General features: G+C 40.8%; 2 protein-coding genes across 3 annotated transcripts in view; both read right to left on the reverse strand.

Moving 5' to 3' along the window:
• The window catches only part of LOC119021196 (guanine nucleotide-binding protein G(i) subunit alpha-2), a 41,734-nt gene extending 30,285 nt beyond the window's left edge, over positions 1-11,449 (reverse strand). The window contains exon 1 of the mRNA XM_037101286.1: positions 10,244-11,449. Coding sequence (XP_036957181.1) covers positions 10,244-10,361 — 118 coding nt within the window. The 5' untranslated portion in view covers positions 10,362-11,449. The remainder of the gene's footprint in view (positions 1-10,243) is intronic.
• A 1,504-nt stretch (positions 11,450-12,953) lies between these two features.
• The window catches only part of LOC119021790 (sodium-coupled neutral amino acid transporter 3-like), a 30,955-nt gene continuing 16,698 nt past the window's right edge, over positions 12,954-27,210 (reverse strand). For both annotated transcript variants that reach the window (XM_037102290.1, XM_037102291.1), the window contains 10 exons: positions 26,542-26,623; positions 22,213-22,295; positions 20,402-20,460; positions 19,872-20,045; positions 19,661-19,740; positions 19,472-19,572; positions 18,062-18,186; positions 17,821-17,965; positions 16,447-16,550; positions 12,954-16,343 (listed from right to left, as the gene is read on the reverse strand). In XM_037102290.1, coding sequence (XP_036958185.1) covers positions 16,239-16,343; positions 16,447-16,550; positions 17,821-17,965; positions 18,062-18,186; positions 19,472-19,572; positions 19,661-19,740; positions 19,872-20,045; positions 20,402-20,460; positions 22,213-22,295; positions 26,542-26,623 — 1,058 coding nt within the window. In that variant the 3' untranslated portion in view covers positions 12,954-16,238. The remainder of the gene's footprint in view (positions 16,344-16,446; positions 16,551-17,820; positions 17,966-18,061; positions 18,187-19,471; positions 19,573-19,660; positions 19,741-19,871; positions 20,046-20,401; positions 20,461-22,212; positions 22,296-26,541; positions 26,624-27,210) is intronic.

Below are 27,210 nucleotides of genomic sequence, written 5' to 3' on the forward strand. Positions count from 1 at the left end.
CACTGGGCGCTAAGCTAACCCTCTGCTGGTTCTAACTTCATATTTAGCGTATCAACTCCGCCAGGAAAGCAAATATTTATCTAACTATGACACAGAAGATAAACTGTCACCATCAAATCATCTTGTTTACAGATTATCTGCCCTATATGCAAATCTACTGTGCATGTTTGTTTACTCAACACATCACGTCGCCTCACTGTAAAACAAGCTTCATATTGCTCACACTGAGACGCACGCTGCGACAAGTGGAGGGGTCGGAACCACTGACATGCTTAACAAGCCTTCCGAGATTTATTGAGCATGTGTGTTGTTTTGCCGTTTAACTACTTTGACTTAACACTTGAGCTATTCATTCATCTGGACAGCAGGGCCCCTGTGTGCATCCGACCCCATCTGAATTGTATCTGGTGATGCCGGAGATCAATAAACTATTAACTGTAATCGTGACATGTTTAAGGGGGAGCGCAGATGGAAGCAAGTCACTGGTTAGCTTCAAGTCTCACTTAACTCACCGCAAAACCACATAGGGCAGTCAAATTGACGCATGTGAGTCTAACTCAGTTTACGAATGCATCCATAAACAACAGTGTAGCTCTGAAGCACGGTTAACAAGCCAATTAAGTAGTGACTGGACCATCCTGCAGACTATATGATGAGAGAAACAGGCAGAAAAAACGCATCAGGCTGAATCAATAGAGAACACAGATGGATGACAGTAAACAACCTCTTTGCTATTATAATAATCTATTTCTAAACCTACATTTCTGCCTCTAGCCAAATGTAGCTCCTAATCTAAAGGAATAATGCCTTTTAAATGATGCTCAAATCTTACTCCAGCACTGGATGCTTATGAATTAGTGCCAAATTAATTCAGTCTGGATGCAACCAAATTAGGTCTCCCACAAGATCTTTTTAAACAAACTAGAGCAAATTAAAAACTGTGCTTGACCAGTTTATGTTTACACTATCTAGAGAGACGGGGGTAAGACATGCGTGTTTCAAGCACACACTTAACATCCTTCTTTCAGGCTCTGAGGTCCAAATGCTGGTAATACTATTGTTTTAAAACATAGCAAGAATGAGAATTTATATTTTTCTTACCATGGTAAAGTATTTTTGTTCAGTTGACATTGGCCTGATGACATTCTGGTGTTTATCTTTAAGGGAGTATATCAGAACTGTTTTTACTGAAAGCATCTTATCTGCTTTAACTGAAAAACGCTGACACTTCAAGCTAAATAAAGAAACCCAATTCAGGGTTTGTAAGGAGACTTGCTCAGACACTCACTGAGTTACAGTATGACTTTTTTGTGATGGCGTTAAAACAAACTATAAACATTCTGGGAAGGCTGAATCTGAGATTTGCTCAAAAGGAACTAATGATGCCCCGTGGTGGCAAGAAATATCCAGGTCGCAGTCAGGTGGTGCTCACTGATTTTTATCTTCACAACATAAAAAAAGAGCAACACTTTCATGTTGTTGCTCTTTCGGCTGTTGGATTAAACTTTTAATGACTTGGGAAACTTTGTCAGATTGTATTTATGATACTTCTCGCTGTTCTTTTTAGATTATGACAGGAAAAAGATTTTTTCCATCTTTTGTTTTTCCACAGTGCGGTAAACAAAGATTAACGCAGCTATTAAAACTCTGAATGTAAGCTGTTTTGACAGGCATCAACCTTTGCTTGGCAAAAACGTCACCATCTGTCTCGAGTAGCTCTAATTATTTTGTTTGTTTTACATTCAAGTACGACGATAAAACATGATCTCTGAAAGCGTTTTGGTGCCTGCTTGTTTTTGCAGAATGAAAAAGGATAAAAAATGTATTAAGGGTGTCATTCAGCATGAGCGTAACCATGGCAACCAGGCAGAGAGGTATAAAGACGAGACTGGTTCATCTTTGTGAGCTCGAATCACAGATTTTTTTTAACAAAGAATATCTACTTCATTCACCAAAACACATCCACTTAACTCGCTAATGACATTTTCTGAGGTCTGAGGACTTTTGAGTACAAATACACACACTCAAAGGAGACATCATGCTCATTTACAGGTTCTAAATTTTATTTTTGGTTACTACTAGAATAGGTTTGACATGCTTTAATGCTCAAGAAACTCATCAGTGTTCTCATACTGTGTGCTTACCAGCGCTGCAGCATCGTATTCCCCTCTGTCTGAAATGCCGATTGGTCAGCTCACACACGCCTGACCCAGCACCGCTAACAACAACAAAGCAGCTGTGCTAAATAAACTCTTACATGCCAAACTAGCTGCTGCATATGTTTTGTAAGTCACGGAATTAAAGGTAGTACTTCTGACGAGGCGTTTCAGGAGCGGTGTTTTCTGTGGGAGAGAGGAGCTTCTTTTCGGTGCCGACTTTGGGTTTTTAAACTTTCAAGATCTTTAACATGACCAAGAGCCTATAAATAACTGAGGGAAGAAGAAAAGCATAATGGGAGAGCTTTGGGAGTTTTTTTTTCTCCACACACTTGAAAAGTCAGCATCTGGTATTGAGGTCATACTAACTAACTTAGTATTAAAACTGGACATAACTTCATTAAAACCTGCACGTTTGCTGCTGACTTGCAGTACCGCAGATGTATATTGTAGCCTTTGATCTGTGCTACAAAATGTTAAGTGGTCAAACTACTGTATATTTCATGAATTTCTCGGAGCATGTGTGGAGAGGGAGGGTTGAGAGCTCTGCCAGGAATCAGCTGGGAGTTAAATCGATGAGTGACCAGAATACTGAAACACGGAGCTTCAACTCAATGCACTCTGAAACTGGGCCACTGATAATAAACAGTATTGAATGTGCATTGCATCTGAGTAGACAGACAAGAAACTGTGCTAATGCAGTGCGCTGAGTAAATGTTCAAGTCCTTGAGCAGCTGGTGATGTAGGTGAGGTTTAGCTAATTGCTCCTCCAGAAAATGTTGACGGGAAGGAGAGACAGAGAGATCGCCGGCTCCTGCCAAATTTTTTGAGAAGTTGGAAACACCTCTCCAAACAGCAGGTGCTCTGTGATGATCAGGCAGCACTCAGACTGTTGCACTCTCCTCAGCACTAAACTACTGAAGATAGATCATTATTTGACTGATGGAGGAAATCCAGTCACACGAAATTGCGACGAATGAAATCGCTGAAAGAACATGATGATACTATTTGTAATTTACTGTCTATTTTCCAGCAATAGACCTGACATGTTATACCAGGAAAAAGCACGGGTGTATTCAATTCAATCCCCCGACAACTGTGTTACATTTCGGCTCCAGTTGGTGAAGTGCTTGCTTACTCACTGGAGCACATATTTGAACTGAACCCCCATTAAAAAAATTCGCTCCACCTGTGTATTACCTGCAACTTAAGATTTTGCATTCAGATCCACAATTACACCAGTCTATGATTGCTGTGTTGAGGCGACTATTTCTGAAGAATATGAGAATATGAAACATTCTGGCTCTACCTTAACCTGTTCAGCCAGATTTGGCTATTTTCTTGTGCACCTATGGATATAAGTGGTACCTGAGAAATTGCATTAAATGGCACGGATGTTGCCACAACGCTCCAAAACCTCTATAAATTCTGCTCTGATTCACTTTATTAGCGTAAAAGTTGGCAGAGGTGATAATCAGATCTTTTGCTAGATTTGGAGCTGCGGCTGCATCATTCCGCAGGGTGTGTGCCAACTGAACATACTCGGACCCAGTGACATATAATGTATACTCATGCTTACACATCTGAACAAAAATTTCAAGTGTTCCCTATATTATGATACCTTGATTATTCAAATAGACCTTGTAGTTGAAGAGTTACACTCTGTTAATTATCAAGCAGAGACACAAAATAGAGGCTAGTAATTAGTTTAATGGTAGCAGCTTGCACATTTAGTAGCGTGTGACTGAGAGACGACTGTAATATACCCGCCCATCCAATTGTCTCTCTCTGGACCAATCTGGCTTGCAGGGAAGCTTTGCGCTGACAAGGAGATGAGAGAGGACAGAGGACAAATTCAGGTAACACTGAAATCCAGAAAATATCTGTGGAGAGGTTTACTAATCAAATCTGATCGCGCTGACATTTCATGTGGCCAACAAAAGGAAAATAATCCAACCCTAACCCCTATCATTTTGTTGTACAGCCCAGGACATACTTGTAGAATATAATATTTTGAAGTTCTCTCCTCATGTGTCAGTGGTTTGCTTTTCACTTTCCTTCTTTGTCTTTTTTCCAGCCTTTTTCCTGAACACCTGTGGTTCTTCTGTTAATCAGTCCCTGTTCATTTGTGTTTTTCTTTTACACCAAGTCACTTTGGCTGTTTTTGTCATGCGTCACCTGCGTTCTTTTATCTGTTCCCAATTCCTTGTTTCTCCTATTCTGGATTCGTCTCCATGGCTTTATGTTTTGTCCCCTGTTTTTGTATTACTGTTCAGTTTCCTAGATTCTGCTTCTTGCAATTTTTTTTTGTTGCCAGACATTCTTGTTATGTGCATTTTTGATGTTTTGTTTGGATTTGTTTGACTGTAAATCCGAAGACATCATCTGGGACTTCTCTGCATTTTTCACTATATTCTAAGGCTTAAAGTCTAAACAATTACCATACTAACTGTAAACATAACATATTAATCCATTAGGAAAGCAATCATCAGTTGCATCTTCAACTGACTGTATTCATTGGGAATGTACTCAGGATTGTGTAGCAGTCGTTGGCTTACAGCTCTATGACTATTTTCTGTCGACTTACACCTCACGTCTCATCACCTTAACTTTTATTATTTACAACTTCCTTTATATTTCATATTGCGGAGCTGACAATTTTCTTCAGCCTGTTTTTTTTACCCTGGTAACTGATTTATAAATATCTTCAGGAAAAAGCCTTGTTTGTCCCTCATTCGCTTCCACAGATCTGTTATCTCTACCTCTCATCCTGTACCTCACTTCACTCTAAACCCTCCATCCAGTTGACGAGATCTTTTAGTGTTTATCCAAAACCAATGAAGAGGTCGAGGTCACACCAAGTTAAACGCAAGTTGGCTTGGATGTCCGGTGTAACTAACAGGAGTGGATTGAAGTTGACACGGGTAACATCCCGATGAGTCTTGGACCTGATGCGGCTTCATCGCCTGCCACGGCACTCCTGCACTCTTCACCTACTACGTGAGAGAGGTTTAGAGGAATATGAAAAGCCATGGTGGAAAAGAGATAAAAGACAAATCCTAAATTATAAATGGGCCTGAAAAAAGGAAGTGTGATTGGAAAATGAAAGATGGGGAGGGATCAGGTTCGTCATACAGGAGATGGGAGCAGACTATTATTGCGCATGTGTTTTTGAGCTGTGATAGGTATGTCAGTTAATTGAAAATAGTTCTCATGTGAAACTTCCATTATAACGTCAAAGACTGCAGAAGGGCAGAACCGCGGCTATCATAAAGTCGACAGATACGTTTTTACTCCGGCTGCAGCAGCAGAAAACGCGGAATATATTCTAAATTACTTTTAAAATCACAAACAGGCCCAGGGGCTTTATCTTAATTCACTCTCTGCCATGCACAAGGAACCAGCGCTGTGAGGATCAACTGTGGGGAAGTTTCAGTGAATAGGCAGAAAACAGGCTCCACTGCAGATACTAAACAGACCAACATTGCAAAATGAGTTACAGAGAAGAAGTTTTATCAGTATGTATTCAAATTCACATTGTATCTGAGAAAGACTCGGCACAATGCTCTAATACTAGAGTGCATTATTTAACGTTTGTTTATCATGATATGTATTGTTTTATGTATACTTTATTTGTATACTTCACTTTGCTGCTTGTCTTCTGTTTGTTTCTGGTAAGTGTCCTTGAGTGACCTGAAAGGAGCCTATAGATAAAATGTATTACTATTATTAACACTGTCATTTAATTCTTTCTAAATGTTCGCTATAAATTGTGAGTCGTGAAAAACACCAGCACTCTCAAAGGAGATCATAAACCACCATCCTGCCTCGAGAAATACTTAGAACTTACCACTATATCGAGCACAGACTCATGTACATTCTGCTTTATATAGATGCACATCATCTCATTCACAGACCCCACTCTATCTCTCTCTCTCTCTCTCTCAACCCTGATAGATGTGCGATGCCTCTGCTCATTAGTCCACTGTGACCCGGAGCCAAGACACCTCATTAAAAAAAAAAAATCCCTAAATCTCCTCTGTGACTAGAGGTCACTCTGTCATGCCACTACCAAAGATAATCTTTATGGGGGGGGGGGCATTTTCATTACACAGAGAAAACAAAACAATAACTCTGTTTTACATTTACTCTGTGAGGGTGCAAAAACTGAATCGAAGTAGAGAATTGTGTGTGTGACTGCAGTGAGGAGCCATTTCTTGCTCTATCAGCACATAAACGCACGCACACACGTTCATCGAGTACTTAGTGGTATTCTGCAGAGACATGACTAACAGAACAGAAGCGTATTATTTCAGTTTGTGGGCAGTTGTGAAGCTGTCATCTCTGGGTGGACAGTCTCACCCTGAGCCCTTCCCTCAGTCATGAGAAGTGAGTCATGTCTGTGAAGCACTATTATTATCGCCGTCTGCCTCGGGTGGGAATTAGAGATAAGCTGCAGTGGAGGCTGATTTAAGGGGAGTTCAAAGGGAGTTCTAAAAAAAAAAAAAATAATAAAATAAAAGCAGATGCTCACTGTTTGGGTTAAAATCTATGACAGGGAAGTTCAAACTGTCCTGTCAGATTCTTACCTTTTAAAAAGAGGAAGAAGAAGAATTCAATCACCCATCTTTGTTTATTATTTCTTAGCCTTAACCCTCAGGTGTGCATAACAGGTTAGGAATTTAAATAGGGTTATTTAAAAAAACAATATGTTGGTCCATATCTTGCATCACTGGCTTAAAGTCCAGTGCATAGTGAAGATGCCACCACAATGTTTCTCTATCATTAAGTATGAGCCTTCTATCATGGAAGACTATGAAAGCAAAACACAAAAAAAATGGAATTTACAAAGATTTTTTTCTAATTTCTTTAATAGACGATAACTCAAAAAAGACACCTTTATAGATTACTTACAAGGTATTTAGATCGGCTTCATCCTACATCATAACATAACATTACTGACCACTAGAGACAACTGATGTTTCATCAATGCCTATAGGATGTTCGCCTGTAAGTGTCTACAACATCGAGGACTGATGACCCTCACTTCCTGAGATGTTGCACCACAAATTTGTACACGAGTTTTTGTTCCTGGTTCCAGCACTGATAAAGACGTGCCATCCAGTCCGTTGGTTGCACAGAGAATGGTGCAACATGGCGCAATCAGATTCCTTGCAACACTCAGACTAGTGAGAGAGGAGTTTCCTTTGACCCGTCAAGTTTTTCTTCTTTTTTTTTTTTTTTAAGTTAAAAATTATGGCTTAACAGGTTCACTTAGTTCAGGTTCACTTAGAAGACATGTGAAAGCTCTTAATGTCTGGAAGAAGCTTAATAAAATATTGGTCAGCTTTGTACCTCATCTCTACGAAGTAATCTGGGTGATTTTGCATTGTTCAATTGTTGATTTTCATAATTATTAGGATCAGTTTTCAATTGAATTGACCATTTTTAAGCTGAAATCTTCACTGTAGCAGCTGAGGTAAAAGCGTTGGCACCAACACCGTGTAGAGTGGGTGCACGAGCACTGCCGTGTGTCAAGGGTGTAAGTCTGTTCAAATCAATTTGGGATCTCAGGGCTTCTGGAGACTTTGATCCCACCAGGTCAGCTGTGTAGTACCATTTCATTTTTTTAGGAGAATGCAGCAACTCTGTTTTGCCCTGAAGCTCCACGTATGTTTTGTAAATGACAAAACTTCATCTGACTTTCCATCGACATGGGCGTGAGTGGATAGTGACTGAATCTAAATATTTAGTTGAACTAATCCTTTAAAGCTGTAGCTTTGATAGCTACTTGCAGGTAAGCTAGCATGGTTATGATGACTTTAAAACTTTAAAAAACGTTGTTCGCTTACTCACACGTATGACCAAAAGAGACATCTATTTCTACAAACCTAGTTTTAAAGCAACATTGTGTAGCTCTTATAGCCTTGAAGGTGCAATTTGTTGTTCTGAGGAATACTTTCTAATCAGAAGAGAAAGATCTGCAGAAACAAACGACCTTTAAAGGACACAATTTCATACTGTTTTACTTTGTCTATATATGGCGGACCCTGCCACCTGTCTAGCTCCAAACCCAATTCACCTCTTAGAACAGCTTGTTTATTCAGTAATGGAAAAAAATACATATTTAAGTTTGTATTATCACCTCATTGTTGTGGTAAATATCCAAAGTCTGAGTTTGAATTTCTTCTACCAAACTACGTTGTGCCTCTTTTTTCTTCAGAATCATGTCAATGGCTCAGTGTCTTGCAACAGGATGAAAGGTGTCTCCATCACTTGTTTCTGCACTATGTTCTCCACAATTTGTTACAACCCTGGTATTTGCAACAGTAATCTCACGCTCAGAAACTGTGGGGAGGGCGCCAAAACACGCAAAATCCCAATTTAACATAACACTGCTTTAAGAAACTTGTGTACTCTTACTAAATATTTGTAGAAATTCACTTAACATGTTTGTGATATTAACATACTAATGACAGGTCCGTTCACTACAGCAGACATTTTGAATCTGACATGTCGAGATTTCCTCCATAAAGAAAAAAAAAAAAACACCTGCTTCAGGAACACTGTTACCTCCACCCTCTGTAGGCAAAAAAAAAAGGCGCTGCTATTTTTACTCCATCTGCTCGCTGCGATCGTCAGCCGTCACCACATTCAACTGTCACCACACCAGCTCCACTGTGCTGAACATCACATACAATGCGTGAGGTGAGACAAGATACTTTTCTCATGTAGAAGCGTGCATCCGTGTAGGCAGAAAGAGCAGACTGAGCAAGTCAAGACCATCAAAAGATTAGAAACCATTCAACAGAGGTCCCATCAGTATATTACAGGTGCATCCGGCATGTGCTTTATGCCACTGTAGGATGAGAGGACATACACACACATTTACACTGGGAGAGATGTTGGTCTTCAGATAGAAAACACTGCCCGAGGCTGTTGTATATTGTCTCCCACAGACAGTTTAGTTGAAGGCTGCAGCTAAAGGGTGAAAACACTGCATCATTAATGGCTGTTCTTTTCTCGGGCTGATCAGTGCAGTCGAAACACATCTGGATCTTCACATCTGCAGGCTCCTCAAAACTTAACAAGTAGCCATCCTGTCACATGGATTCCAGCTTGTCACAAGCAAGAGGACACCCGACCAGCTGCACCCACACCAGCCCACTCCTCCGGCAGGCACGCACACACAGACACACACAGACACACACAGACACAAATGTAAACGCTGAGAAGAAGAAAAACAAATCAAAAGCCGGATGACAGCAAACCACGACGGCTGATTCAGATAAGAGAGGAAGTGAGAATGTGGTAGTGAGGGGGAGGAAGTGTGTGTGTGTGCATGTGTGTGTGTGTCTGAGAAGAAGTAGAGCTTCCATTCTATTCAATAAAAAACTTGCTTTACTCACCTGCTGTCAGCCGATACACAGGAATATATATATATATATATATATATATATATATATATATATATATATATATATATATATATATATATATATCAGAAATTTTCAGAAATATATATCAGAAATTTTATATATATATATATATATATATATATATATATATATATATATATATATATATATATATATATATATAAAATTTCTGATGTGTGTTTAAGACAGCGGTACTGAAGTGTGACCCTGTTAATGTTTAGCTGTCTGCAGGTCCACACTCAGGTTTGATGAATTGAATTAAGCTCTCTGGGCACAGCGCCAGCTCCGGGGCTCTGAGAGGCTGTGCAGCATGTTGACAGGATGATATCTGACTTATCTCTAAGTATATGGACACATGGGTTGAGTAATGGCTCAGCTACAGACTGCGTCTCAGTAGGACTATAATGACCTGTTTTCTGAGCTGTAGCTGAAATCATTTGGCCCAGTCTTGACTAGTTGGAGGAACTCTGCGGGTGGTGCTTAAGTTATGATTTAATGCTTGGTCAAGTCCAAACTTTCCTTTGTCTTTAATTCCCAGCTCTTGCTCATGTTGCATCGTGTGGAGCTAATAACCAGATCATGTTTGAATGTGGAGATGTTTCTTATCTGACAGACTCTAAAGCAGCACCAGCAGCAGCTGGGACCTACCCAACAGGAGCAGTTTCACTTCTCTGGCCGCCTTCTCTCCGTCCTCTCGGAGGTTTTTGTCAATCATCTTTGACCTCTCCGCCGCAGCCTTATCCTCGGCGCTCACCGTACAACCCATGGCTCCGAAACGCTGGGGCGCAGCGCAGAAACGAGGCTTCAGTTCGGATGGTGTCAACGCGCCAGTCTGCGCCGAGAACAAGAGGATGGAACAGCCGATTCCTGGAGTTGTGGAAGAAAGTCAGTGTCCGCGCTCTCCTGTGCAACTAGAGGCTCGACGATGAAGCGGATGCATCCAAATCATTTGTTATCTTTTTTGTTTTGTTTTTTGTTTAATCTCAGGCTGTTACCGCTGGTCCATTTCTCTGTCCCGCATCCATCCACAGGCTCAGATGCCTGTGCTCACTCCTCACTTCGCCTCGTCGGCCTGGTGATCCGCTGCTGCTGCTGCTGCTGCTGCGGCTGCAGTCCTCGGTCCGCCTCCCAAAATTACGCTCCTCGGTTAAAATCAGATGTCCCGACGACGCCTTGGAAGTGTCGTCGACGTCACTCGGGCAACTTGTAGCGACGGTCCAATTAAAACAGGTGAGCCCTCCGCTGTAGGGCGCGCGCGGAGCCAATTAAAGTGGGAGGCTGTGAGGCGTGACGTGCAGAGTGCGGTGCGCAGACTGCAGTGGGCGCTGTGCCAGCGTCAGTGCTCTGCGGCCTCTCAGGCGACAAGCACAACGACGCACGGCAGTCAACACCCGAACTGTTAGTGACCAGAGGAGAGTGCAGGAGAGGGTTTCTCTGCGCAAGACTGCAGGAGGGCGTGTGGAGACCACCACAGGGTCTCTGTGTCACATGTTTCTGAAATAGCAGGGCACACACTCAGGCTCGGGCTGAGAGAAGAGGTGGAGGACAGCGCCCCCACGTGGCCACGAAGAGATGTTCCCTCTGGTATCTGGCAGTTACTGAGCTGCATGCTCTGTAAAGTCATGACGAGTGATATGTAATAATTATGAAATAATGAGAACAGTAATTAGATAGAGTAATGACACCCCAAGTTATGCAGAAAAGTAAAATAATAAACAATCATAAATAAATGGACACAATTGGTTTCAGACATTGAGCTATGGACACTTAAATGATAGGTACACCCAAAAATAAAAATTCACTCATTTCGCAGCCCACAGAACATTTTTGGAGTTTCACAGCAGAACAGTGTTGCAGCGTCCCCCTTTAAACAGATGAAATAGATTGAGACGTACATATTGAAAACGTACATATTCCTGTTCATTTGCACATGATCATTTGCACATCATTCTTGTAATTGTTCACTGCCACCCGGTCTGCTCCTTTTATCCTTTTACCCAAAAAACAGATTGTGTATATATATTTATATTGTATAGTTATATTTTCTACTTTTTAAAATAGTTTATATTGTTAATTTGTTATATTTTCTATTGTTTAAATAGTTTATATTGTTAATTTGTTATATTTTCACTTAATAGTTATTTGATGCATGCACCAATATCACCACAACAAATTCCTCGTATGTGTAACATCGTACTTGGCAATAAAGCTTTTTCTGATTTCTGATTTCTGATTTCTGATTTCTGATTTCTGAAAAAGTGGCTCTGTACAGGTCAACCAGTGTAATCCATGTCTCTGGAAGCTGTCAGATGCCAAACTGATTTGTCAGTGTTTTTATATGTCTCCGATATCATATTAACGCTGTTAGCTTGGAAGCTACAGTGACAATTTGATCTTAAATAGGGTGTAAATGACATATTTTCAAATTAATTTGGGATTTTGGGACTTTTGAGACTTTTATTACGCCAGGCGAGATGTATGGACCCATTTATAGTTTTAATTGTTTCCTGTTGTTTTCCTTTTTACATTTAAAAAAACAAGTCACCTTCTGCTTCAGTTGTTTAGGCGAATGCTGCCATGTTGTTTATGCTGTGAAGCTTCCACAAATGTTTTGTGGACTGTGAAACTTCACCTGACTTAATTGATTTTTAATTTTTGGGTCAACTTTTCCTTTAAGCTACACTGGTTCCCAGTCAACTTTTTTTTTTATTTGTAACAGACTGATAGAAACTGAAATCTTGTGTGAATATGTAAGATACAAAAAGTCAACTGCTAATTCACATCTAATGAGCCATTTAACTGTTGCTCACGTGCTGTGACGTTCTTCCTCTGAGACACTATAAGTGTCTTATATTTGCTCTCACACCAGGGCTGAAGTGTATCAGACAAATTCAGATTAAAGTGCCTGAGGTGTAGAAACACAGAAGCCTGTGTGTCCTGTCTGCTATTTTTGCATTCGCACTGTGTCGACCTAACAAGGGCAGCAGCGAGGGATTGCGATGACCTAAAGTACGAGTTTGATGGAGGCTTTTTGTAAACACAGTTTAGCCTTGACAGAAACGATAAGAGCACTGAGTAGGAGTAGATAAACTCTTTTAAAACATGTACACAAATAATGTGTGTGTGTGTGTGTGTGTGTGTGTGTGTGTGTGTGTGTGTGTGTGTGTGTGTGTGTGTAAATGTGTATTAAAAAAAACATTAATTGATAAATTGATGGCAACACAAACAAAAAACAAATGATAGGCTTTCGCCTGATTTGTTCAGTCAGTAGCAGCACTTAAACACAGTAACACAAATGTGTGCTGCTAAAATCAAAACTTGCCTCGGTTACAGAGAAATAACGACAACGCAGACAATGTAAAAACATCTACAATTATTTTATTGCCAAACTAAAACTGTCCCTGCTATTTACACTTTACAAGCTACTGTAAATATGCATCACAAATATAAAAGGTTTACATTTATATACATTATTTATATAAAGCCACGTCTTATTCACCAAAATCCATATACCTTATTATAATCTTATAGTCGTGTCATTTCCATAGATTTACGTCTCGAACAACAGCTATAATAAAATATCACACAGATTTGTTTTAGGTACATGAAAAATGCATATCTGATATACTGAGTCTGGTATTAAAACTGTGGTACCTGTTTAAAAGCTGAAGGCATTTCAAAGCAGTAGGTAGTCAGTTGTTATTTTGGCATGATCCCTTACAATAAAGCGAGGACACACAATGACAGAACTAAACCTTCAATTTTTAACACCACTGCAACCACTGCAAATACACGTGGAAAAGCGAGGGACAGAGGTGAATATGTGCACTAAATATTTCCTCTGCTGTTGTTCATAATTTATCTGTAGAAATCAGAGAAACAATCAAGAATGGCTAAACAAACACAAAATAGAGTAAATATATAAATAAAATGAGGGAAGTGATGATTCACGCAGGACTTTTTTCAGAAGCCTGAGAGTTGCGATTAAATATAAAACCATCTTTGGGTAAAAGCAGCAAATATCTGTTATAACATTTCTCTGAGTTTTTCCCCAGTTTAAAAAATTGTGCTGTTTTTAAACTTGTCCATTAGTGATCTATATATTTTCTATATAATGAAATGCTCCTGCGATCTGTAATAAAAAATAAAAAACAAAATTAACATACATGCAGGTTGTCAGTGCTATTGTGGGACACAGAGTTCACCTACTAAAGAACTACTGAAACACATTTCCAAATTAAGCTCAAAATTAAAGCGCCATCACTGACAGAATACACAACAGTAATATTTGAAACATAATTTCATGTAGCGTCTTCTAACAAGGGCCTTCATAATACAAATATAACACTATAATAACTATAGCACAGGCTGGGACTTGAGTACACTTCACGATAGGATGCCAAGTATTACAATAACATTGACTATATGTACGACAATGTCAGCAGGGAAAAAAAATCTGTGCGGTTCACTACATCGACTACAGGACGGAACAGACGTGATAGCATGCAAAACATTAGCCTCAAGTCTATATAGTCACCGGGGGTGAGAGCAGATCAAAATACTACAAACCAGTACCGCAAAGACATTACGACAGAATCAGAAAAAAAAGCATAATACATCTTCAAATTAATCAAAAATTAAAAACTTCTTAAACTCTGGTGCACCCACCAGCAGGTTCATCTCTATAAATTCATGTTGCTTGACGTGGTGTTGTTCAAACCCACGGAGCTTTTGCAGGTTCACCCAGATTATAAAAAATAAAACTAATTTACTAAAAGGATGAATTTTGGTTTTATCCGCACAGGTTTTGAGATATACGCAATGCTTAGGTGTCTATATTTTTCTATATAATATACCTCAAAACATGGGCGACCAAAACTATCTGCGTGGCTTTACCATATTTATCTCTGCTGGTTGTGAGATTACAGGTTCAATAAACATGATAGAAAATATTAACTAATGAGCATTACAGGTGCTGGTAGGCCATGCTTTGACACCTTGGTAGCTGTTTCCTCCTGCTTCCGGTTTTATGCTAAGCTAAGCTAAGCTAAGCTAACCATCTCCTGGCTATAGTTGCACATTATACACAAATATGAACGTGGGATCTATCCTCTCGTCTTTCACTCTGCAAGAGAGTGAATGAGGGTTATTCCCAATTCCGAATGTCAATCTATTAATTTAATTCAAAGCTGCTGTGAGCGTGTCGCTTTGGCTAACTTCCTGTCCATTTTGCAGTTAGCAATCCCCTCCTCCCTTTTTACGTTGCCACATAAACATGCAGCAGTAATCACCATGCATGGCAGCAAACAGGAGGATCCTGCTCTCTCAGCGCTCAGGAGATGACAGGACTGCCTCTTTATGGAGTTCTCTGTCCTGATTGGATCAAATTGGCAGGGATACCACAACATGTCTTTTCTCTTTTACTGCATGAAGCGGGGCCAGGAGAGTCATAGGTTACTAACAAACACACTACAACAGTGATTACTGTTGGAATATCGAGCTATTTAACACTTGTTTTACTACAAATATTTCACCTATAGCAGATTTAAGTTAGCGTGTTGGGTTTCAATTTCTGTTTAATGGGCATGTAGCCAATCATGAAACTTCAATCTTGTGTTAAATAATACACACTGAGAAATTTAAAGGGGATCTCAGTAACTGATGAGGTTCATGAGCTAAACTTAAAAGGGAACTTCAAGGCCCAGTTTGGCTTGTATGTGCTTGGAGAGGAATCAGATCCCTACATTTAGGCATGATAGTTTATCAAGCATCTGAAATATTATCAGTCATAACACCTTCTATTGTTTATACCAGCTAAGACAAAAACTGACATCACACATGATGTATCTGGATCATTAACTTCATCATATACAGTAATTAAATATAGTCCATTTGAAATTAAAAATACTGTAGCTAAATAAATATATATTCCTGTTTTTCTTCCTGTACGTTTGTGTGCTGTTCCAAATACTTAAAAGGCACCAGGGTTTTCTGAAATAAAGTTATTTGATCTGGAACATAAGCTTAGATGTAATGTCGCCAGGTCTCTAAGGCCCTTAAAGCACTTATTTGTCTTGTATGACACTGCCGTGAACTGTTCAGTGTGCTGCTGGTTCAGGATGAGATCATCTGACTGTCCCCTTCTGTGCGTCTCGAGGAAAATAATTAATATTTTTTGTAAGAGAGTAACTTAACAGTTTCTCAGACAATCGCGTCTTCTGTTTCTGTACAGTACCAGCTGCAGTTGTTTGTGTGTAAATAACTTGCGACAAGGCGAAGGACCATGTCACCATCATGGATGGACTCAGTCGCACTCAAACAGACCCTGTTCACTCCTGATCATTCATCAAAATTTACTATTGCACTACGTTAAAATTGAAATATAGAACATTGTTACAGTATGAAAGGATTTTGTTCAGATATGTGTTAAGTTACAGTCAAAAGTTAATTCAACTCGATCAGTATCAACATGTTATATTGTGTATTATTACAAAGCCCAGGCCCGGTGCTGAGCAGCCCTGTAGTGTGTTCCCATTGATAAGTGATAGTGTTCCCCATCATGCTGACCAGTTTGTTTCCCCTCCCCTTTCCAAAGTTCACACTCGCACACACATACAAATACACACACACACTGAAGCAGCGTCTAGTGGGCTCCTGCAGCAAGACCGCCTCCTGTTGTCCAGTCAATTATTATGAAGCTCAGACTCATCACCATGAAGGAGACACCCAAAGCAGCAAAACAGGCAGCCTGATGGAAAGAAGACAGACGGTTGATTATGTCCAAATATACACCGTGGTGAAAGCCTGTGGTAGTGAGTGAATCAGCATAAAGACAGGCTTGGCGGGCTCACCAGTATCTTAGGAGTAGAGCTCATGGGTTCGTCATCTTTGGGAACAATGCGGATGTAAAAGACAGCAGGGAAGATGAAGATGAGGCAGGGAGCCGACGTAGCACCTGTATAGAGGAAGAGGAAAAGCTGGTTGAATTAAAAAAAAAAAAAAAAATCAATCAATATACTGTATTATTGTGTGGCAAATATAGCCTAAAATGTTGCAATATTATCTTAAGACCATATAGCCCAGCCCTGACAACATGTTAGTTAAAGGATACTTTACAGTAATTTTAAGCAAAGACTGTTAAAGAAGAGTACTTTTATGTTTGCTTGTGTATTTATTTACTTACCATTTCCTATAGAATTGCATTGTATTTTACAATTACAGTTATTAGTTTATTTGTAACTACATCTATATTTCAGTCTCTGAGAGCAACACCACAATCAGAAACACAAATCCCAGGTCCATAATGTAGGTGCTGACAACAAACAAAACTCAAGACATCATAACGATGATGTTATGTGTTATATGTTGAAGTAAATGCTGAGGGTCAATAAGTCATCTGGCAGACACACTACATGTTACACTAACGTGAAGTCTCCATTTGTAATAATTGTACATTTCTATTTTCATTTAAGAGTCTTGACTTGTAGTTTCTTTTTACTTTTCTCTTAATATGTTAATCATGATCACCATACACCAAAATACGTCTTGAATTAGCTATAAACCTGACTGTTTGGCGATTATACTATAATTGTGTTGTTGTTGTTTGTTTTTGATTGTTTTGTGTGTTTCAGCTCAAATAACAGCAGATTAATTCCTGGACTGTGAGTCCTAAAAATATACAAATGTTTTTAGTGAACAGCTTCATGTCATGTGTTGTTTAAGTAGGCTTTGCATGTCCTCCCACACATGGACTCAACTACTACATGTTTCGCAAAAGCAAAGCCTGTTGCTTTGAAGATACCCTCGGAGGTCCTTTGACCAAAATGTTTTCAACTTTCATCTGTAACCTGTTAAAACATGACCGCCGATCTGATGACAGAGCTCGACAATAATATTGACTCTGGACGTCCGTTTGCCTGAGAGCAAACACGCTGGTCACGTTTTTTTTTTTTTTTTTTTTTTTTTACTTTTGCTTTTAATGTTTTTTTGTGTCAGGACCTGCCATGTCAGACAGGAGTTTCAGTCTGTAAACTGACAGAATGTAAAGTAAGTAAGTAAGTAAAACCATGACAACATCATATGCTGAATTTAACCTATATAGAGTGGATAAATAATAATGTTAATCAGGCTTGATATATGATAGTGTGTTGGCTGCTTGTCCACAACTTTTAAGTGTATCGACGTGATGATGTATTTTGGGCGGTCTGCCATGGCGCTGTACTAACCAATGATGCCAAAGATGCCCAGAATGTTGGGAGCGAATATCACCAGCATGTTGATGAGGGTGAGAAGAATGACAGCGATGGCAATGTGACGCAGCCAGTTGAAAGACTTGGTGGGGAACAACATCTGCTGGATGGCTCTGCGTACCTGCAGAAAGAGACAGAGGGAGGAGGATTCAGTGATAATACTGATAATACCACCATAAGATATTTAGCAAGTGGGGGGGACCAACCACAGACTTACAGGGAACAGCACAATAGGGACGGTCAGCGTCACAGCAGTGAGGACGGCTACACGCACACACAGGATCAAAGTGTCATATGGGTCGATCCGGCTGTAAGTGTGCAGCAGCTCAGGCTCCACATTGTCTATAGAAATGAAAGGAAAAAAAGACATTATTAATAGTTTTCTCATGTGGAGCTTCACTCTGTAACAACGCCTCCTAACGCGGGAGAGCACAGTGTCACCACAAGAGGGCGCTTGGGCTCCATGAGCAGCAAGAGAAGCACTGACTGCACTAGGCTCTGTTTTTCTTCATTTAAGACAAATACTAACCATCAAAACTACACACCATTATAATAAACAACATATCACCATAGATTAGAAAAAAAGAGCTTTCTTCTTTGAATTTATAAATATCCTTTCATTTAGCTGCCACAAAAGAAATTTGAGTAAAGGCTGCATTCAGACAGGGTATCTGTGTAAAACTGTATATGTCTCATTGATTGATTCACATATTAAGTCAGCATTAGAATTAGAAAGCAGCATCGCCTCATCACAATGTCAGACCCTGTAGATTCCCCCAATTGCACTAAATTGAATAGTCGTTTCTCGTGCGCTGTCACCAGAGGGGATTTCTTCCTGAGCACAGGATGCAAAAAAAAAAAAAAATGTGTGTGAGTAAAATGAAACTTTGTTTTAAGCAAGCACAACAGCCATACACTTGTGCCCATGTGTGTTGTCATACGTGATACCTAAATATGTGTCTTTTAAAGCCGCAGACAAGCCAGATTAACTAATCTGAAAACCAGGAAAAGAACATTTTTTGTTTGTTTTGTTTTTTGTTTTTGTTTTTTTTTACCTCTGGAGTCACATGGAGGTATTCTTTTTACCTCCAAATATCAAAAAAAAAAAAATCAAATGAGGAAGGAAATTTGCCATCTTGGAAGTAGCCTCAAAGCTACCCTTCCAGTCAATCATAAACATAGCCCCTCAAACATCTGCTTTACCGTGTGACAAAAGACATACTGTATCGATCAATGCACTGACTGATAGACTGCTGTACACTTGCACTGATACTTTATTATAAGTCTCTTTGAATGAAAGCACTGGCCAAATTAATGTAACGAAGAAGATGATTTTTTGTCTCATACAGTCATACTCGGTACAACCTAGTGAACCTTGGCCACTGTATCCAACCCATCCTTTAGGGGCAGTGGGCTGCCTCTGAGCGGCACCCAGGGGACCTACTCCAGTTCTAGGCAAGTGCCTCAGCTAGGGGCCCTGACAGGAGAATTAACCTACTGTGCATGTTTTTGAAGCTGTGGTAAACCAGAGAAACCCACATGAGGAGGACCCACACACTCCAAATTACAAAGAATACAATACCGTAAACACAAACTCCAAAACAGTGCCGGGGACAGCTGCTCTCACCTTTAAAGGTCAGATAGCCGAAGAGAGCTGCAAGGAAATACATGGTGTACATGACGAGGATGGAGATGTTGGACACCTGCTGCATCCTCTTCTTCGTTGGACTAAAATCAGAGAGATGAGAGTTGAGTGAATGCCAAATTCTGCACAGGCATGGTATCAAATACCGCACTTGAAAGAGGGGTGACTCACTTGCGGAGCTCGGTGTAGATGGGCAGGACCTCGGGGTGGCAGACAAAGGCGAAAGCCAAGATGGGAATGGTGTACGCTGTCTGTGAGGGACAAACAAACACATGACGGTCTATGATTAGCAGGCCCAGAATAAATGTGGCAATGCACTTCGGTGAGAAGCACATGCAGGCTTCAACATTTATTTATTTATTTTTCCCCCAGAGCCTCCTACCTGTGAGTTGATGGTGAACATGCGTGTGACGCAGTGGTCGGCATCGTCCTCGTGAACCAGACCGTTGCTGTACTCGTGCCCGTGGCTTGAAACGTTCAGGCTGAGGTGAGCGGCGGTGCTGTTTGCTGAGAATTCCTCGAATGGGCAGGGAATCTGAAATTTCTTATAGATCACCTTCAAAAAAGAAAAGCAAAGTATAATCAAGGAAAAGACATAACGATGAGGGGAATGTAAACAAGGTCCCTGGATATTCCCTCGCAAGGTCAAAAAAGCCTTTTCACATCAGATTAGTGTGACTCAGCCTGTAAGTACTGAGGTTTTACTCTCAACCTTTGATGTGTCCAGGCAGCTCTTACATTCGCCTTATCAAACATAGCCACATACCACCGAAAATAGAGACGAGGGTGGGAAAGAGACGAAGGTGGGAAAGTGAGCTAACATGTGTGCCAAGATGACATGCCAGAACAAATGAGGCTCCTTGTTAAGAGCCACTGTGATGATGTGCCACTGTGTGAGCCAGGCAAACTTACAGCGCTGAGAAAAAACACCATGCAGCTGAGAGAAAATCCACTGGTATAGCCGAGGTAACCTGGAAATAAAGCAAGAGAGGTTGCTTAATTTAGACTGAGCTGAACCATTTGGCCTTCATGTGTTGTGTTGCAGTTACACAAGACGTCCACAAAGTTTACGGTCAGAGGGTTTCCTGCTGCTCTCTGAATGAGGCTTCTGCAGAACAACGGCATGAAAATGCCAAATCAGAATGACCTCACAGCACTATATCACCAGAGAGAGAACACATTTTAACGTGCGTGCGTGTGTGTGTGGGTGTGTGTGTGTGTGTGTGTGTGTGTGTGTGTGTGTGTGGGAAGTTCAGGCTGTGATCAGGGTGTGATCATCGCAGGGAAAATGATGTCTAATTGGACACCTGCTGTTTTCGCTGCCAGTGGCGGGACAAAGATGAACACTAATTGCTTGACTTGAAGGTCACTCCATCAAAATGCCATTATCAGAGTTGGCGCAGAGTCCCAAAGGTGAAAAATGTTTTGGAAAAAAAAAACACGTTTGGCAAATGTGCAGCATGTGTTACGTGAGCATATTGGAATTGAATGTCCGAAAGGCTTTGAGATACAGTTGAAAAGAGCTGAACAACAACCAACTAGATTAAGGATCCAAAAATTGAGCCTGAGTGAAGACAGACGATGTTCCAGAGAGGCAGAAAGGTGAAATGAGGCAGGACAATGTCAGATTAAATGTACTGTTTTGAAGAGTTATAACTAGTTTCTATCTTCGAGTTGATGGTATACTCTAAAACTCATCTGAGGACTAAGAATGAACATGTATTTATGCCTCAATTAGTCTGGAAACCTTAAAGCAACATTATGTAGAGACGAGACAGTCTCTGAGAGCAACACCACAGTCAGATATACAAATCCCAGGTCCATAATGTAGGTGCTGACAACAAACAAAACTCAAGTCAAATCATAATGATGTTATGTGTTGTATGTTGAAATAAATAGTGTGTAACGCTGTGATCCTACCCTCTCACCGAAGTGACACAGTGGAGAAACATGTGATGGGGGGGAGTGGCAAAGACAGAGACACCTTTCACCCGGTTACAAGACACTGAACATGATTGAAGCTGTTATTTCAAGGTAAAAAAGTTACATAATGTTGCTTTAAAATTGTATATCTACTGGTAAACCAAGCTGTATTAAATTGAATGAAGCCACATAAAAATATTTAAAGTACCAGCATAATCATACTCATACACTAGTTTCAAGAAACTTTCCACTTAAATTAGTGATTTTTTTCCTTTAATCTTGACCTTTTTTATTCAGAGTGCTAAAATTAAGAATGATATGCTAATAGTGTATGTAGAAAGTCTAATATTAAGTAATGTAATCTAAAAAAAACAAATAAAAAAAACGTCACTCTTATCATATTTCAAGCAATTAACTCTATTAGAGTTCACTTTCTAGATTTCTTGGAAAAGTAAAGGAAAGTAATTTTCTAAAATTTGGTGCTTATTTTCTGCTAAAGCTTAAAGTTTTACATTGATGATCATTTTGTATCACTATGGGTATTTTGCAATTATGTTTTTTTTTCTTTTTTAGGTGGGAATGGGCTTCCATAGAAACTAGGTACCAGTTACAGAAATTCAGTCAAGAGTTCTCAAAAGGTTTCCCGGAGAACTTTCCACAAATGTGTCCCCTGCTTTGCAACATTAACACATGATGTAGGTCTAACAGTGAAAGTCAGATACACTGAGGGCATGTCTGATTTACTGCAGTTGCATTAAAGTTTTCAACAATACCGGTCCAGCTGTATTAGCTGTACTCACCGAGCTGTTTCATCAACGCCAGGGGCAGGATGACAGAGGCAGAGACCATGATGACCAGGTAGTTTCCATTCAAGTACCACAGACTGTTGGGAGACAAATCTAGTTTACTTTGGTGAGCTCAGTATTTCAAACATTGGCACAGAGACACAGTACACAGAGACAGAGACGAAAATAGAGCAGGAAAGTGGTTTGAAATTGGTTTACACGTCTGGTGAAACTGTAGGTGCTACTTTTCTCTCAAATCCAGTAGTCTGAGAGCACTTTGTCAAACGGCATAAGGTTGTTAAAAAGAAGTACTGGCCCAAATGGTTCATGTTGGTTCAGACCAACAGCAACCTGCTGGGAACATCATTGGCCTTGAAATGGTGGAAAAAAAACATGTCTGCTTATGTTTCTCTCTACAGACATACTGGAATAGATGGTTACATAACTCCGATGATTTATGTGACGGGTTCGCAGTCGCAGAAAGGGAAGACGTGGTGGAGCCTCAACATTGCAGCAGTGACGGAGTCAGTATACGTTACCACCAGTGTCAGCTTGTTGCATCACACCTTTGCCATCTCCGTCCTTCTCTTTAGTGTTTCAACCTTAAATTTCAACCTTAAAGGCATCGTGTGAAGGTCCAGTGTGTAGGATGGTTGGGATTATGAGAGCAATTGAATATGATATTCATAAAGTTGGTGTCATTAGCATTTAATCACCCCAAACTAAGAATCCAGTTAAAGCTGAAAGATATTTGAGGACGGATCCAGTGTTGCTGCTGTATCACCAGCTGCTAAATATGGGAACCACACGTTTCCTCCCCTTACATAAACACACATAATGACATGTATATGTGTGCTCTTCAGACATGCGGGCATGTCGGTACCAGGATGTAATCAGGTGGTTTATTGCATTCACTGACTAGCCGACTGTCTCAGTGTCACGGTGTTCTGGCCTCGTCCTCTGATATATTTCCAGCCTTCAGTCAGCCCCCATATGATTGTTAACAATAAACAGATGATACATGGTTAACGGCTTGTTTATTAACATGTGAACAGATTGAGACCCTGAGGTGGGAAGCCACTAGTTTACACAATGGAGTATATAAGACGGACTCTTCTTGTACGTCTCACTCAAAAAACAAATGTAATCCAGGGGCAGTGTTGGCAATCTCAAACATCAGTAGCTGCAGATTTTAGGAGAGTGCCAGAAACGGAAAGCTCATGGGCAAACCATTAAAGACAACTGTCTCTAAAGTCCTGTGTATAGAATGGTCTTTATGTCGGCCCCCTTTTTAAGCTGCTAAGCCTGTTATTCTTAACCCTCTGATCGAGACACAGGCGGTGGGATCAGCTGTCTACCATTGTCCTACATGCTGTAGCATCATCTGTGTGTGTGTGTGTGCGCCAGCGTGCGCGTATGCCCTTGAAGTGATTACGGGTCACATCATCTTTGGACGTTTGGTCAGTAGGTCATTTTAGACGATTCAATTTCACATGTGAGGGGAAATGTGGCTGCCACCAAGTCTCAAGCCAAGTGACACCAACCCAGGCCAAGTTTTTAGCCAGTGTATTAATACATAGCTACAAGTGTTTGCAATGCATATGCCTAAACGTGCCAGCTGTGCGATTAATGAAGGCCTGTCTAGCTCTGTTCAATATTAACTTTATCGTCATGTTCACAACAATTACGGCGAAGCAGTAGAAGGATCAGCTGTGAGCCATGGCTGTACACACTGAAGCTTACAGACTAGATCTGTGTGTGTGCATGTGTGTGTGTGCCTTGAAATCAAAGGTCACATCTTCCATGGACACTGGGTCTGTAGGTCATTATGGACAATTACATTTCACATTTGACTTTCCTTTTGGTCACACCCGATCATGGGTTTGTTCATGGGCAGGTCCAGGAGTTAAATCCCAAGTCATCTGAGACCAGCTGAGACAAATCCATGTCCAAGGTTTGAGTCCAGGTCACATTGTAAATCTTGAAAATCGCACGACAGATTAACATGTAACTGAGGCTGACTGTTTTCGGTGCACATACCTAATAATGAAATATGTCAGCTGTGTGAGAAAGGCCCGCAGAGAACTGTTTTATAATTGATTGATTCAATAATAAAGTTTTAAGTTACAAGCAGCGGGATCAGCTGCCTGCCACGGCCTTACGTGCTGCAGATCTGTACGTATGTTCGTCCCTTGAAAGCAGAAAGTCACAAAGGTCATGTCCTTTCTGGACAATGGGCCAGTGGGTCATTCTAGACGATGATATTTCATATGAGTTGAGAGTCACAAGCCATCCAGGTCAAGTCCAAGAGTCAAACCTCAAGACAGCTGATACCAAGCCAATTCAAAGGTCTGGGCCAATGGGAGCATGTCTTAAGAACTGCATGAGAGATGTGTTTGCAAGGAACTGTTTTATTGCTATCTTATTATTCAGGATTTTACCATAGCAGTGGAATTAGTTCAAGTTCTGTATTGTCATACACAGCAATAAGAATTGCCAACATCGCCAATAAAGTTCTTGGATCTGTTCTTACATATATGTATAAAATGTACTTACTGAAAGGTGACAGCTGCGGCAGCCACATGAGAAACACACTGTAAAATCTGACAAAGTGACTGATTATGTACTCTAAAAAGTCAGGAAACCGATTACTTGATTAAATGACCACGTAAAGTAGACCAGTTATTTCAAGCTGGTACAACGTTTTAGCTCCTACAATTCAAATTTAAATGTCTACTTTACTTGGTAATTCTGAGGTAATTTGAGGTTTCCCGCCTTTTAAAAAGTAAAGTCAAACACTGTAGTAAAATGTGTAAACTATGGTATAAATAGGTTGAGCAGTCCTGTAAAGAACGTGTGCATAATAAGGACAGGCTGATGGATGACTATGCAAAAGTCAGGAAAACGATTGCCCCCAAATTACCAAGTAGATTATCACATTCAAATTGTAAGAGCTTTTAAATATTGACTGGGAGCACTGACAAGTTCAATTCATAAGCAAAATTAGGGAATGCTATTCTGTTATGTGTTTATGCTGAAAAAAGAGATAAGTCAGCCCAAACATCATGCTCAAAGTTTTTCATTTCTCAAATAGTATTGGTATATCATCGTCTGCACCAAAAAGCCATCAGCCTCAATGTCGTGGAGTCTCACAGGAGTCAAGTCTGAGTCAAGTCTCAAGTCCAGATATCTGACCTTCTGTGTGACCATGCTAATACTCTAACTCGAGCACCCAGCGACGCCCACCCACCCACCACTCAGTCCACCCTGTCCTCCTGACGCCGTGGGTCTGCTCAGTGCAAGCCGCTTTGAGTGGAAGTGTACATTGTGAGTGTGTGTGTCTGTGTGTGTGTGTGTGTGTGTGTGTGTGTGTGTGTGTGTGTGTGTGTGTGTGTGTGTGTGTGTGTCTCGGCAGTTGCGAGGCGGCCCTGAGCTGACCTGTCCTTATGCTCGGCCTCGGAATTTGGCACCCATGTTACGCCACCTGCTGCTGTCATTTGTGTGTTTGAGTGTGTGCCTGTGTGTGTGTGTGTGAGAGACATCGAGTGAGCGAAAGTCACTTCAACACTTCCTCATACGTCAATCTAGATTGTAGTTAAGCCTCTGACCATGACACAAATATACACAAACACAAACACGGAACGACAAGGACTAGTCGATCCTAGTGCAGTCCTTCAGAAGAGCTCAGCGCTTCTTAATGGCAGTACATAAAAAACAGTCTCGACGAAAGTAAAACAAGACAGACAGGTCAAGCAACATGACAAGATTTTCTAGATTAGAGATCGTGTGACACAAATGCTTTGTGTCGTGTATTGCACTGAAAATACAACTATCTGCATCTTTATCTTTATCATGTAACACACAAGCTTGAGACGGGTTGCTGACGTTTTTTAACTGTCAGGCCTGAGATGTTTAAAAAGGGGACAGCCACTGTGGCTGCGATCTTGTTTGAGCACACAGTTTGTTTTTAGATCTGGAATCCACTTCAGTCCTCCATGACCTTATGCAGTGTGTCTGTCTCTGTGGCCTGACTCTGACGTGAGAGCCTCTTGCCTCAGTAAGCTGACAGCACTGAGGGTCTATGTCGTGTGCGTACACAACTACCGTACAATGCCTGTCAGTGCCCCCCCGGTCGCTCAGCCAATTGCAAGCTGCCTTTCTCATCACACCCCCACACTGACTCAGTCACTGCAAACTTAAGTATTTGGTGCCCACTTAGTCCTCCAGGCCCCTTGACCTGAACACACAGTGTCTGACCCGTGGGCCAGCAGTGGGCAGGAATCATCATATGACTTTCACTAACGGCACAGAGATGATGAAAGGCACTTAAGTGATAATACTCACTCGGCGTTGGGATCTGCCTTCAGGAACGCTTGGATGACCAGCGGCAACTCAGATTTGACAATGTACAGGTAGCTGGACATGGCTGCGAACAGACAAGACGGGGGAAAATGTGACAACGTGAGAAAATGTGTGGCCGTGCACGCTTGCACGCGTGAAATTTTGTTGGCACAGGCACGTATCACGTTATGATTGTGTGAGTGTCAGAAGAGCAGCTACTATGAGGACACTGAGGTCAAGTATACTCCTGTTTTAGCAGACTGGGGGAGGTGACTTGGTTGATTGACAAAAATGAAGACGTGGTTGGTTTTATCAGCAGATTCCACTTCTGTATATTTAGTATTTCTATGACCCTGCAAAGCCTGCTACTGGCACCAGTGAGCCAGTAACGCCAGTCATAACAACAGTCCGTGATTCGTGTGCATTTTTTACACTTTACTTGGAGCTGAAAGAAGCTTCATTAAAACCTCAAAATCAGCCTTTGAGCATGACGAATGTGACCTTTGGAGTTGCTGAATCAACATGACACCAGACTAAAGTGTATCCACACAGCTTTGGTGAGAAACAGCCAGATATTGTACACGTTGTTCAGTGAGTGGGAGGACCGTTTGTCAGTGCCAGCTCCACTGCGAACCCAGCTGTTTACCAACAGGTGTCCTATTTTTTGCTCTT

This window comes from Acanthopagrus latus, chromosome 6 (genome assembly GCF_904848185.1).
Source record: "Acanthopagrus latus isolate v.2019 chromosome 6, fAcaLat1.1, whole genome shotgun sequence".
NCBI classification, from domain to species: domain Eukaryota; kingdom Metazoa; phylum Chordata; class Actinopteri; order Spariformes; family Sparidae; genus Acanthopagrus; species Acanthopagrus latus.